The following is a 14,037-nucleotide window of genomic DNA, read 5'->3' as shown; positions in this document are numbered from 1 at the left end:
AATCTCCAACAGATATTAGGCTTTGTCATTTCCTAATGTAACAGAGGCACACCTTGGTGTCATACGTGACATAACAGGCCGCATATTCACCAGCGCTTTGGATCCCTGTACAGCTGACCAGCAACAAAGTCCACAGTCCTTGAAATGTCTTATCACCATGTGAAAGGTAATAATCATCGGACTTTTCGAAGGCAAATCACACATAGCATTAATTAAGTGTTATAAAAGGGTGAATAGCTCGTACAAGAGAGGGTAACATGCTGGCAATGAACATCCTGTCCAGCAATTATGTTTGGGGGTGTAAATAAAGCAGGCGGAGAGATAAGACAAAGGATGTTTACAGTGAGATGGAACGCAGACCCATCTTAGGGATACTCAAAAATGTCTCATTTGAGCAAGCTGACATAAGCGAGCACCATAAGGAACAGCATATTCTGTCAAAAAATGAGAATCAAAATACAGAGACAGCACACTTTGCTAATGATAATAATTAAAGAATAATTAGTCAAGGAGCTGGGTAGACACAAATTGAACTAAACCTAATGATATAGAGTTAACATGAAGTTAAAAGAGGCAAAAATATGTTTGGGTATTATCTACTATCAGCACTTCCAAGTAGTCTGTTGACTTTGGTGATTACATCACTTTCCCTCAAGTGCCACTACCAGTTGTGTTGTGATTAAAATGTAAAATATTTTTAGTTTCAAGTCCCTCTCTGGTTAATTTGTGATTCATTACATTTTTAAAGTGTTTTAGGTTTAAAAAGAAAAAAGAAAAAACAAACAATGTTAAAATGCCTAGATTTATTAAAAACAAACATACTATGTATATTTGTTTTGTTTTCATTTAATCTGAAACTAAACTTCAGCAAATTCAAGTAGCCAAATTTGATTCCTTGTCTGTGTTTGCAGTGTTATTGTGTTTTAATGCAATTATCTGAGAAAGGGAAAGACTTTCCATGACATCAAGTGAGGGTAGGGTAGAAAAGGGTAGAAAAACTGCTGGCATTTCCAGGCACGCCATTGAAACTGCCTTCATTTTTATAACTATATTATAATAATGATGAATATTGTTGATTTACCTACTATATTTAGCACCTTGGAATGTCTGTTGTTGTGAGTTGACACTATATACATTGGACTAAATTTAACTGAATTAAATTGACCTGATAGTAAATAAATTAGAGAGTTACCTAGGGAATCCGGAATGACTGCCAGCTTCCAGCATGTAGGAAAGGTTAGCTTGTAGTAATTAGCAGGTACCACTACAGCTAGGTAGCATTAACTGATAACTTAGCTCTCCACCCTTTTGTGTAAACACATACTTCTGGTTTTGTCACAGCCAAGCTAAAGGTTTGAAAAGTTGTCTACAAGCCAATGGGTGATCTCATATTAGCTATGCCCATTTCTTTTTATATATACAATGTACTGTCAACATTTAGCTAGCTTGGCTAATCATCCTTATAGACTGTATTACCAGTATGTTGGCTAGGTTGTTCAACATTTTTATGTTTAGTATGAATGCATGCAAGTATCATGAAATGTTAAAGAAATTCATGCTATTTTTGCATATACAGTAATCTCAACACTGAATAGAAATGTAGTTTATTGCATGTCAGGTCTGTTTGTGTGTGAATGACGTGTATTCTCTCAAACAATAAGATAATCATTTACTATACAAAACAGGTTTTTTTTTTTTCTCTTTTAGGAGTAATGATGAACAGCAAGTGCAAATGTTCCATATAGTTTTAGGATTAAAGTGAATTCTTACTGCACATTGTTAGAAACAAACTTGGGTCTCCATTTATCAAACACTGAGAAACTGCAAAAAGCCAAAACATCAGAAGAACAATGTCACGAAACTGAACTCACCACCTATTTTGTCCCATTATGAGCTCAGAGCTCCATAAATAATGAAGCTGATATATTAGTGCATCACAAACAGATGGTGAACTAAGACTGCTTCAGACAAAGAGAGCGAGTAAAGTGGTGACAGGGTGCAGTCATTCAGCAACAGCAAATACATACAAGCAACAAAAACAGTGAGACTCGGTACATTAACTATGATCTTCTGTCAAACCCATCGATACATTCTGGCAGTGCGCCTCTTTTCACATTGCATAGCTGACACAAAACCCTTCACATATCAAAGTAAGCTACATAAGCTGAGTCATGGTTTGCACAGATGGATTTGCAAGGAAAGGATCGTGACAGGGTGCAGGAGGGGTAGAAGCTGATATGTGTATTTAATGTTCCTTTAACACAGCACTAGTTGAGCCATTGGTTTTGATCTGTGGTTTCTATGGTTTACTAAGCTTATTACTTTATAATACATGTCATGACAGAGTCACTTTATCAGCAGATATTTATTGATGGTTCATTTTGTATCAGCTGGTTTGAGATTTTAAAAAAGTTTTAGTTTAGCAGTTTGCAAATTTATTTTTAAATGAATCTTCATATATCACAGTTGAATGGATGTGCTGACCAAGGATGAAAAAAAGAGGATGGTGTCTTGAGGTACATATGATGCTGCTGCTTCTGACACAGATCAGTTTTGTAAAATTTAAGTCCTTTGTCCCTCGTGCCGTCTCACTGGTACCGCTCCTGGTAGTCCCCGTTCTCATAATGCTCCTCCTCCTCTTGCATGGTAACTCCTCTCTTCTTTTTCCAGCCCTGTTTTCGACCGGACGAATTGTCTGTTGTTCCGTAAGTCTTTTTGGGAGCCACCGTGTTCTCGCAAGTGAGCTCTGACTCCTCAGCCAGCTCGTCCTCATCAATAATGCCACATTTATCCTCACTTGTGCTCTCAGGGTTGGCCCATTCCTGCTGCTCTCCTGAAGCGAAGATAGCGTAAAAGATGACCCCTGAGTAATGCACCATGGCTGCAATAACAAAGACATTCTGCCACTCCAGACGAGTCTGTAGGGAGATGAAGAGAGTCAATGAATTTTCTGTCAGAGGAAGAATTACTGATATTTCACTGATGTACCACTGAGGTAATGCTGTAAATCAGCTCCCTTACTCATGGCACTGAAAGTCCTACAGTTGCAATGTGTATAATAAATTTAACATTGCCATAAATTTTTAACAGTATCCTTTGATAGGTGCAAGATTACATACAGCAATTCAATGAGCCACAAAACACTCATTCCTCATATTATTTATATACGAAATGGGAAGAAACATGTCAGTGCGTCCTGTAATGTTCTGTGTATATATTTTAGAATAGGAGACAAAGAAAAACAAAAACTATATTGTTATAGGAGGGAAAAATACCTTGTGTTTAGTCATAGCGCCAACAATTAGCGGGCACACCATTCCAGACAGCGTTCCCACCCCATTGGAAATACCCATCAGGATGCTGGCGTAGCGAGGAGCAATATCCAGATGATTGACATTGAAACCTGACAAGACAGTGCACACAGTGTAAACATACTTATAACACAAATTTTCATTTTTACAGCATTTGAATACTTTGTGTGCCTAAACCTCCTTCAGACTCACATTATTGGTCAAAAAACACAAATCTTTAAAGCTTTATTTTGACCCCAGCCATAAATCTCTAAGGTTTATCGTGCATGCTTGTTTTGTTTTACTGCTATTAAATTGACCATATCTGTTAACAGATATGATCACAAGGTAAAAACAATACCAGCTTTCCTGCTGTGGCTGGTAAAGATGTAATAACTTTTTGAAAGGTCTTTCAGAATCTAGAAAAAGCAATATAAAACACAAGACAAATAAAGATCTGCAACATCTGTGCACCTTTATCATTTATGCAGTCAAGCTCAAAGTCTTAAATTAAAAGCAAAACACTAAACGTCAAATACCTGAGATGGCAAATCCACTAAAGCCTACAGCCAACACAAGGAAGGAGATGGCGACACCTCGAGTGTGAGAAAACCCGACCACCAACAGTAGAGTAGCCTCCATACCGAACCCTGTGAGAAAAAGTTCTTTATTAATTAATCACATTATGTACTAGACAACACCAGGTCTTTGTAAGAAATGTATCCCCAGCTTCCCAACCTACTGACCTAATGGAAAAAATGGGAATGCTAGAGGGAATGCCAGTGACACCATTCAAGTAGATATACTGGAAAATATAGAAACATGTTTGGCATACGGTGGTCTAAAGGGTATGTTAGTTGCTTTCTTAAATCAAAATGAAAGGAACTAGTAATTAAATGCTTTTTCATACTATTTTTTTTCCAGTAATTTACTCACATTGTTGCAGTGTTATAGGCTAACAATTTTAAAAGTTGGATCAGTCCTGGATCTAGCGTGCACAATGTTTTATTTGTAATATAATTATTTTATATTAATATTATTCACAGTGCTTAACAAGACCACCATACGTGTTTTATACATGTTGGCTTTTTTGCCCCTGAAAAAAACCTAAACAAATTGCATAATACATTTTTAAGCAATGTTTTGTTTTGTTTTTAAATGCCAGCAAATATGGTGCAAATTAAAAGTCACGTATGAAAATTACTTTTTTAAACAAATATGTTTAAATATTTGTTTAAATTCACTTTTTTTTTCTTTCTTTTTTTTAAAGTGAATTTTCTGGCATTTTCAAAAAAATATTTCAGGCTTTACAAGGTTCAAAAATGTAGGAATGACCAAACAGTAAATCATTACAGAAAATGACTTTCTTCTATGTTATTTTTGTGGTTAGTACAAAATGCCAAAGTCAGATCGTTGGGATTAACAGAAAAACGATGTGTTTACACTGATGTACCTCCACAGTTCATGAGTTTCCTCACGTTAGTGGTAGACATGATTTTGTTGCTGCGTAAGAAGTCAGCCAGCTGTCCTCCAATAGGAACAACAATTGTCATCACCATGTGGGGGACAGCAGACAGGATCCCCACCTGTACGTAATAAAGGTTAGAATATTTTGAACCTAAGAAATATTGAATCTTTGTGGACATTTTCTGTAACTGTGGCTGTTATTGTGAGGCCAACCTTGCTGATGGGGAATCCAAATACTTCCTCAAAATATGCTGGCTGGCTGATGAGAAGCAGGTAGAAGGTCCAGCTTCGGCAGAAGTTGGCAACAATGATCGCATAGACAGGCATGGAGGTGAAAAAGCGACGCCACGGAGTTTTGAATTTCTATAACCGGAGAAGAGGAGTCAGTGTGTACTGTTTATGGACGGTTAGCTCACTAAATTTTTGGACACTGATACAGCTTTTGTAGTTTCTCCTCTGTGCACCACCACGTTGGATTTTAAATCAAACAAGATGTGATCAAAATTCAGAGTTTCAGCTTTAATTAATAGGGTTCAGCCATTCTGTTGTGTGTGGATGTGTGTGTCAATATAGATGCAGTAGACACACCTCGGTTACACTCAGTTTGTTCATTGTTTCACCGATGGTGGACTCTATGTACGTCCTCTCTTCGTCTGTGATTGTAGGATGGTCAGCAGGACTTCCATAAGCTAGCAGGAGCCATAGCGTGTACCATAATATCCCAAAAACACCTTTTCACAAAACAACAGTGGCAACAGGTGAATTCACGCATTCTTACACATGTACCCTTAGAGTAGCTTATCTTGGCAGTCAAAGACTTTGTAAAGTATGAAAGAGTTTGAGGGCAGGACAGATTAATTACTCCAAGTCCAGACCTCATTTGGACCACAAGAATTTCTCATTATTAAAAAATGAAACAAGTGTGAGACATACAGCCCAGACAGGAAAATGTTAATTTACATCAATAAATCATGAGATGGTATCACATCAGAACCAGAGTAGCTCTTTTATTAAAACACGTTTGCCAAAGTGTGAATTTAATGTGAGTGCTAATCATTCCAATCAAACTCAAAAGCAGAGCAGATAAGGCTTATTGTGCAAAGCATAAAAACGCCAGAGAACAGCGTGACAGTCGAGGATGATTAAAGCCACTTTTCGTGACATTAAGTTGTGCTTTCAACATTTCATTTACAGTCTATCCAGCCATTCATTTAATTCATATAGACCTAATAATGTCTAACAGCATATTACTATTGTCACACCTTTCATCTGCTCTAATAATCTACCTATGAATATTGGTAACCATTTAATAATGAAGACTTTCTAATTTTCATTTGAGTTTGCAGTGAATCATGTTCACACATTAACATTAATTAATAGATTTTTAGATTTTAGATTCTGTTCGATATAAAGTAACAATCTGGCAGCTCCAAAGTCTGATTTTTACAACTTTTAGAAAGGGTGAGCTGCTGCTGATTGCTTTCCTCCTTGGCGTTGTGTGAAAACACACACCTGAATGCTCCAGACCAGCACAGTGCCAAAGCAGTTAATCGAGCGCTGGCAGCTACTTACCCACTGATTAGTTTTTTGTTTTTCACACACTGTTTCTGTAGTGCTACATGATGGGGTTTTTTATGTGTAAAAACCTTAAACCAGAGGAGGTACTTTCTTTTTCTTCAAGCATTTCTGAAGCATTTCTTATTTTTTACTTACTCTTACATTGATCAAACATCAGCCTTACCATAAACATAGAAGACCGAAGACCAGCCGACGTACTGAACGAGCACTCCGGCTAAAGGCATGGCGATCACTGCTCCTGCATAGGATCCTGGGAACAATGGATGTCAGATGTCATTGCCAGTGTATTATCATTCCAGCTGTGATATTCAAATATGATGTTTGATGTTGCTTCTTGCACATTTTTTCCCTTACGCAATCTTAAACGAGGCCTAACCTAAATCGTTATGTTGCTGCAATGACTCTAACACAACAAAACTACCCTGCACAGTGAAGATGTGTCAACAAAAACATCAAAGAAACACATTAGTTTCATTGAATAAATGCTGTCAAAATCAGTCATTAACGCTGCCATTACAGAGAGGGTGTTTTAGTGCATTTTCTATTATCTGACAGATTCATGAACGCTGTTGTTTTGAATAGAGCCGGGAGCGTGAGAGTGCTTTTGGACAGTGAGCAAGGTGACACTTCATTTAGGTGAATAGAGGGAGAAGCTCCTTCAGATTACGCAGATGAGCTGTGCTCATTTGCAGACAATGTCAAGAGTGTTTTGATGCATGGGTTGTCATGGTACCAATTTAAAGTGCAACATGGTGATTTAATTTCAGCAGACACAACAAGGGGACCGGATCTGCGAAACAAAAAAAATGAGCTCTCTCACGTCCATTTGCTGGCCGATTGTGTGACACGTGTAGCACAAATAGAATCCGCAGACAATTTTCACAAGAAGAATCACAGGCATCACCCACCACAGAATGAAGTTGTTGCCAGTCGACTTCGTTCAAGAGGAGGCGCCCATTTGGACCACATCCCATGACATGCTGGGTAGGTAACACCCTAGCAGGGACATGGCGTGGGAGTTGGGAAAGATCAAAGACTGATAAGGTGGAAATGCTTCAGAGCAATAGTTTGACATTTTGGGTAACATTCTCTGTTTTCTTGCAGTGAGTTTGATCATTTCATTGATAATCTTCTTTAAATATGTACGGTAAATAAAAAGCCAGAAACTGGTTAAATGCTTAGTGTAATTCCTCTAAAGATGACAGATGATAGATTTTAACTTGGGTTAGTGCAAAAACCAAGAGTATTAGGGTCGTTGAAGTAATACTTTGGGGTTATTTTTTTCTCAGAGTTCTTACTTTTGTCCAATAACTGTGATAAAAGTCAGATTTCTGATGTTTTTCGCAAAAGAAAATCATACGTTATTTTCTTTTTTTTACCCCATTGGCTCAAATCTTCTTCTGTATAGAACAGAAAGCTCCACAGTTGAAAATAAACCCAAGGTAGAAAACTCTACCCACCCACTCACATATGTAAAGCTCACAGTTGTCATTTAGTCGTTTAACTGGACCTCTCAATTCTATTTTTGTGTTGGTGCCAGTTGGAGCATTTCTAACTGAGTCATTTGGAGTACATTTTGCTAACATAGCCAAAAAGTCCAGATGTTAAATTACAGCATTTAATGTAATTTTACTGAGCACCGTATATCTATGTGATATACCCATTAGAGCCTATGGCTAGACCAATGCTACCCTATCTTGCTAGTGGTTGCTTCTGACTTGACCTTCCACCCCCCCCAATTTAAACATGCCTACTTCTAGTGCCAGCATCGCGAGATAGTTCAGCCTCAATGCTGACGAGTAAAAACGCAAAGAGTCTGCACCTCACATAAACATCTGGTACATTTTGCTTTCTCCATACCGAATCAGGCAAGCTGCGACAAAACAAATATTCAGATTTTTACAAATGTCAAACTATTTTTGTCAGACTACTCATTGTTTTCCCTCACATTTGGTCCCCCCCTCTGCTTACCTCCACTAAGCCCTGAAGGATGCGAACAAACATGACGCAGCCGTAGTGCGTTCTGGCTGCAGATGGGATGAACATATTGAGCAGTGATGTCAGGAAAATGGCAGCTCCGAACACCCTGCAGAAAAACTGGAATGTCATCATTTTGTACCATTGGTGAAAAGGAGTAAATCTGGATAAATTAATCTTCATAATAATCAAACACACTTTCCAGGAATTGTACTTTTTCGATACAACCAGCAAGGCTTTGGATAAGTTTAGAATAAAGATGTGAAGCAGAGAATGAGCCAGGTTGCTTGGAAAATCAGTTTAAAATGAGAAATACATTTCACAGACAAGTCTCTAAACTTTAACCCAGTATTTTCATACAGTCTGTTTTTAATATATATGAGAAAACCGTGGATCCAGTTAAGGTCCACAAGGTCTGTGAAGCATAAAAACAAAACAAAGACTTGCAACCCAGTGTTTGCAAAGCTGCTGCAGATGCCTGATATTGGCAGGCAGTATGTCTCCACACTAACTGGCGGTCAAAGCATCTCAGTCGGCCTTATAATGAGACATATCTCGCACCTCTGTCTTTCACTGCCTCAGATAAAGACATCCCATTCAATCCACAAGTTTCTGCTTTATCGCCACAGTGCCGCTTATAGCTCCCCCTCTCTTTTCTCCTTCGCCCTCCCTTCTCTGTTTCCAAAACAGTGTGTAAGTGACACTTGTAATATTCCAGCGGCTGGTGTTTCAGAAAGAAATCAGAGGCAGGATCTTTCATTATTAACTCTGTCAGTGGCGTGTCCTCTTTTCCTGTGAAGCTTTTATTACAGGACTGCTATCTGCTCCATCAACACTGCTCACCACACCGTACAGCGTTAACCCTTTAACCACACGGACTGAGGAGGATCCTGAATAAAAATACCGGATTTTTGGGATTTTTTCTTTGTGATCCTGTCTTAAAGGGGACCTGTTATGCTCACTTGGAATTCTATATTTTTATTCTTGGACTCTTCTAGCATAATTTTGTATGATTTGTGATTGTTTACAATAATACTTATTTACTTTATTGGCCTGGGGCAGTTCCTAAGTGCATCCAGTCTATTAAATAAGCTGTTTTATTTCGCTTACTCGTCACTTAAAGCCACATTTCTTCTGATTGGCTGTCCTTCATTAACAGCAGTGCACCTGAGAGGATATGTATTAGGCACATCCTCTGTCCCTGACATCACAGAGTGCCAAACAATAGAAAAAACAACCTGAAAAGGAGCATTTAGAGCAGTCTAAGTAGTTTTTCATTCAAAAGGATTTCTTCTATACACAATAAAGGTATAATAAATACATTTAACATAAATAATTTGGGCTGCAGCAAGTTCATCTTCATTATAAACAGCATAGTTTTTCCCCATAATGCACTGTGGTCAACAACCCAAAGTTATTTTTGGTACTCTTTAATTCACAAGTGCTCCAAAGTAGTATAATGAAACTGCTTGTTTTCTAAAATGACCAAAAGTGTAAAATCGAGTAATGATGTGAAGCAGGGACTGCAATGTTACTGTGAAACCAGAGACTAGTCATGAAATGTATTCGACCTGTTGGCGGACAGCTTGTTGGAGATGAAACCACCGGGGATTTGAGTGACGATGTAGCCCCAGAAGAAGGAGCCGTGGATCAGCCCCACCGTCTCTGGGTCCCAGTTAAACTGAGCTTTCTGCAAAGAGGGGAAAATGCAACAGGGAGGTTTTATAAATTAATATTTTCTTAAAATTCAGTGGTGAACAATAATGCACCCGTACTCCATTCAAGAGATAAAGGGTTTTTCTGTGGTCTTGATCAATTTTCAGATGTGTTGATATATTTCAGTTTGGTGCTTTGGAGTTTTTTCAATTATTATTGCTTCAGATCTGAAGCAAGATCTAACCCTAACCCTAATTAGGGTTAGGGTTAGATCTTGCAGTGTCTCGAGATACTGGCAATATCACAGACAAGCCCATAAAGGCATGATTCACATTGGTAAACAGCAGTTTTGTCAATGTTGTTAGGGGTGGAATGGAGAGATACGGAGATCTTCTACCTGAAGCACCGGGGTCCCATTTATATAGACGGTGTTGTTGTTAACCATCTCCACGATGGCCACACCAAGATTGCATCGAATGCCGAAGGAGATGCAGAAGCCCAGGCCGCTGAGGATGGCGATGATATAACGCTTAGGCAGGCCGCCACAGCTGCAGTCCAGCAGCGGCGCGGGGCGTGGCGTTGATGCCACCGGTCTCCCATCCTCTGTCAGCTCAATATTCCCCTCTTCCTCCACATTACTGCCATCTATTTTCCTGCAGAGCAAAAATCAGTCAGAAGTTGTGTGTTCAAAATATCATCTTCAAAAAGATATTTCTTTATCTCCACAGTCTTCTTATAATTTAGCGTCTCGTGGACTCGACACGATGGGAATCTTTTAAAGTTTAATTTGTTTGAGACGAGATTACACAGAATGCGGCTTTGTGTGTGGACTTTCTTGGTAACTCGTGATGACAAAAGTAGATCAGTAACAAAGCCACATCCTGCAGAGGAAAAAGGAGAAGAAAGCCAGCAAACTGCTTTTTTCAAATGCATCCCCCTCTGCTTGTTCCGCCACCCAGGATCCACCTTTTCAGTGCCCCCTCCTCTCATCTGCCTGCAGAAGATTTATTATTTAGTGCAGTTCTCCTCCAGCGAGAAACAACCAAGATTGTACGAATGTATGAGGCTGGAGATCTACATGTACTCACAAACTATAGGCCTATTTCACCACTATCTCAATGCTCTAAGATACATTAAAAAAAAATCTTAAAGGATTATATAAATTTATCACAAATAACAATGACAATATTATTAGTAAATATATATATCTATATTTAGAGATTTAGAGAAGTCCGTTGAGACCATTGATAATAAATGACTATTATTTATTAATGAATGTAAATAGATACAATCTATCTATCCTCACTGCTGTCTGTGTTTGTGATTGAGGAGCTACAGTGATGACAGCTGGTGTGTACAGTCACTGAGGAATATCTCAAGGAATAACATTTTTTAAAGTTTTGCCATATTGAAATATAATGAATTAGATGTGTTGTTTGCGACACTGCAAAATTGCATTTGAAGTCTTGAAATGAAAATGTTGCAAAAGCAAAAGGAAGTCATTATCAGGAAAACATGAAAGTACTCAAAAAATGTCCCCTCTGACTCATTCTACTTATAAATATTATACGAGCACGTTATTGTAACCATGCATTTATTTCAAAACTGAATTTTGGTGTTGCAGGTGGTTTTGGGTGGAGCTCAATTATATGACCAACTAAAACTAATTCTTATTATCTGTTTTATAACATGGATTAATATGTTCTATATTATTCACCAAACATTACTGCCATATATGGACTTCCACTTTTTAAAATTGTATGGAGCCTGTCATGTATATCTTTTGTGGTTTTTTTGCTTGTTTTTTTTTTAATTAAGACATTACTCAAACTAATTCAGATGTTTATCTCATTGTCACAGACTTAGATACTTTTGCATATTGTTGTGTGTCTAGAAATTTAGAATCTTTTTTTTAAAAAAGTGAAGAATTTCCCTTTTCCACAAGTTCATAATATCTGCCACTTTGACACAAGAAAAAAAAAGAAATGTATTTAAATTTTCCTAAAATGCCTTTACTCTTCCTTATTCATGAAGATTCCTTCATCATACACAGACACACAGAGTCCTCTGTGAAATATGTATCAGATATGAAATATGCATTAATATCTTAAAATAAAATCTGTGATTACATCATCAACATTGCTTGAGAAGCAAAAGAATAAAATATTTATTTATCGTCAGAATCTGGGGAGAACACGCCGGGCTTAATGTGCTCGCTCACAGTGTTGCATCCCTTTTACTGCAGATGCTTTATTCTTCTTATTTGAGCATTTTCACAAAGTCTCCACGGTTTCTTTATGCATGCAGTGCAGATTGCAGCTTATAAAGCATGCACAGACACTTCATGCCTTCTTCCCACCACTCGCCATTTAAACTCCACTCACCTTTGCAGTTTTCCCAGAGAGTCTCCCACTGTGTTTTTCACCTCTTCCTTCCCTGGTTTAAACACCTGCTCCTTCAACCCTGCTAAACCAAAAGGCATTGTTGTTCTCCGGGGGTTTTTCTCCTCACCTTTTATCCCAAAATAGATTCTTTATACCTCAAGAGGTACCCTTTGTTCTGATCAGGGACACAAAAATCCACTAAAAGCTGTTCCTCATTCCTTGAGTTTGTGGCACTGAGGATTGGCTCCACCTTTCAGTGGTACCAGGAGTCCCTCAGAGGTAAGAAGGAGTTTTGGTATGGGATACTAAAGTACTCATCAGTTACCAAAGCACCGTTTGGTCAGAGCATCTGGAACTTGTTTCATCTCTGAGAGATCCATCCAGGACTGACCAGAGAGGCAGGAAGCAAATGAAAGGATAGAATCCAGTTTTTAGTTTCTAGGCATTGTGGTCTCTTTTTTGTCTGCAGCTGAACTGAATGAGCTGCTTAGATCTCCTCTCCATCTCATAACCTATCCATTCCTGATGAGGAGGGGCAGGTGCAGCTGGTTTTCAAAACCCAGCCCCTCGCTTTTACACATCATCATCTTCAACATCACCTCCCTGCGCCACCCCTTGAAGCTACTTGGGTTCATCTGATAGTAGGCCAGTGGACAAACTATTAAATATGAATGAGCTTGACATGTTGCACTGAGGAGAGACAGGAGTAACTGGACGTGTGTGGTGTAAAGTGGGAGTAGCTGAAACCTAAGACAGAGCCATCGAGGATCGGGTTTTATATCCTGTTCTCTGCCAGTTTTGTGCCTAAATTTAGTAGGAAAGGAAAGGAAAGGAAAGGAAAGGAAAGGAAAGGAAAGGAAATAAGAACTGCTGCAACAACGCTGGTGCCAGCAACAGTACCATATTTCTAACCCATTGGACACTAATGGGCATTTCTGTGAAATACTTACTGTGTGAGAGTGAATTTTCGTCTTTGCCCGTCATTAAATATGCAGCATTTTAAAAACAAATACATTGAGTTTTTAAAATTTAAACAGCAGACTGGTGGGTGTTGGCCTGAACCCAGAGAGTCTGTCATAACTCTTGAAAAGTGACTGAACAGGGCAATTCTGGCACTCATGCCATTTATTTACTGCATACACAGAGTAAGAGCTCAGCCCCCAGTGAAATTCTTTCAACAAATAATGTTCCTTTCACTAGAAATGTCGCACCTAGTTTCAGATTTTTTATGTTTTTATTAACATTTTATGATGCAATTTTAGGTTGATTGATGATATAATAATCTTTATTAGTCTCACTACATTTTTTTTGTTACAACTCGATCTAAAGAAATAATAATAATAAAGAAACAAGTTATGCATAATAGATGGGGTGACTACAACAGAATATTCCCAACATAATATCTGTAAAAATATCTAAACTCTCAGATTAAAATGGATACTGTAGATTCATCTTGGAAGTAAGAAAGAAATTTCTGAATATGAAGGCTTCTCTTCATTTCTATACAAGTAATTCCTGCCACCTAGTGGCCAGAATTGGGAACTGACGTGAGACAAAAGTAACGTATATGTTTAGACTGATGAGTTGAATGTGAGATCAATGTTATACGTAATTTTCTTCAGGGATTGCTGAATTTACATCTCAATATGCTTATGTTCACATAAAAGAAAAAAACTTTTTAGTCC

General features: G+C 38.2%; 1 protein-coding gene across 1 annotated transcript; it reads right to left on the bottom strand.

Moving 5' to 3' along the window:
- Positions 1-1,871: 1,871 nt before the first annotated feature.
- slc17a8 (solute carrier family 17 member 8) lies at positions 1,872-12,963 on the bottom strand. The gene is made up of 12 exons (XM_085168429.1): positions 12,353-12,963; positions 10,366-10,621; positions 9,884-10,002; positions 8,307-8,421; positions 7,244-7,331; positions 6,499-6,585; positions 5,346-5,488; positions 4,971-5,120; positions 4,744-4,876; positions 3,830-3,940; positions 3,276-3,403; positions 1,872-2,918 (listed from the first exon to the last, which is right to left on the bottom strand). The coding sequence occupies exons 1-12, from the start codon at positions 12,448-12,450 to the stop codon at positions 2,589-2,591; spliced, it is 1,758 nt and encodes a 585-aa protein (XP_085024555.1). The 5' UTR covers positions 12,451-12,963; the 3' UTR covers positions 1,872-2,588.
- Between the last annotated feature and the right edge of the window lie 1,074 nt (positions 12,964-14,037).

Source organism: Neolamprologus multifasciatus, chromosome 7, assembly GCF_963576455.1.
Source record: "Neolamprologus multifasciatus chromosome 7, fNeoMul1.2, whole genome shotgun sequence".
Taxonomy (NCBI): domain Eukaryota; kingdom Metazoa; phylum Chordata; class Actinopteri; order Cichliformes; family Cichlidae; genus Neolamprologus; species Neolamprologus multifasciatus.
This window is presented reverse-complemented; position numbering and strand designations above follow the sequence as displayed.

What these genes read in the sequence shown, in the direction of transcription:
- slc17a8 (XM_085168429.1), bottom strand. Translation starts at nt 12,450, where the DNA reads ATGCCTTTTGGTTTAGCAGGGTTGAAGGAGCAGGTGTTTAAACCAGGG. An exon ending in AACAAGCTGTCCGCCAACAG is followed by an intron (nt 8,422 to 9,883) that starts GTCGAATACATT and finishes GTTTTTCTGCAG; the next exon opens with GGTGTTCGGAGCTGCCATTT. An exon ending in GCGCTATGACTAAACACAAG is followed by an intron (nt 2,919 to 3,275) that starts GTATTTTTCCCT and finishes ATCTCCCTACAG; the next exon opens with ACTCGTCTGGAGTGGCAGAA.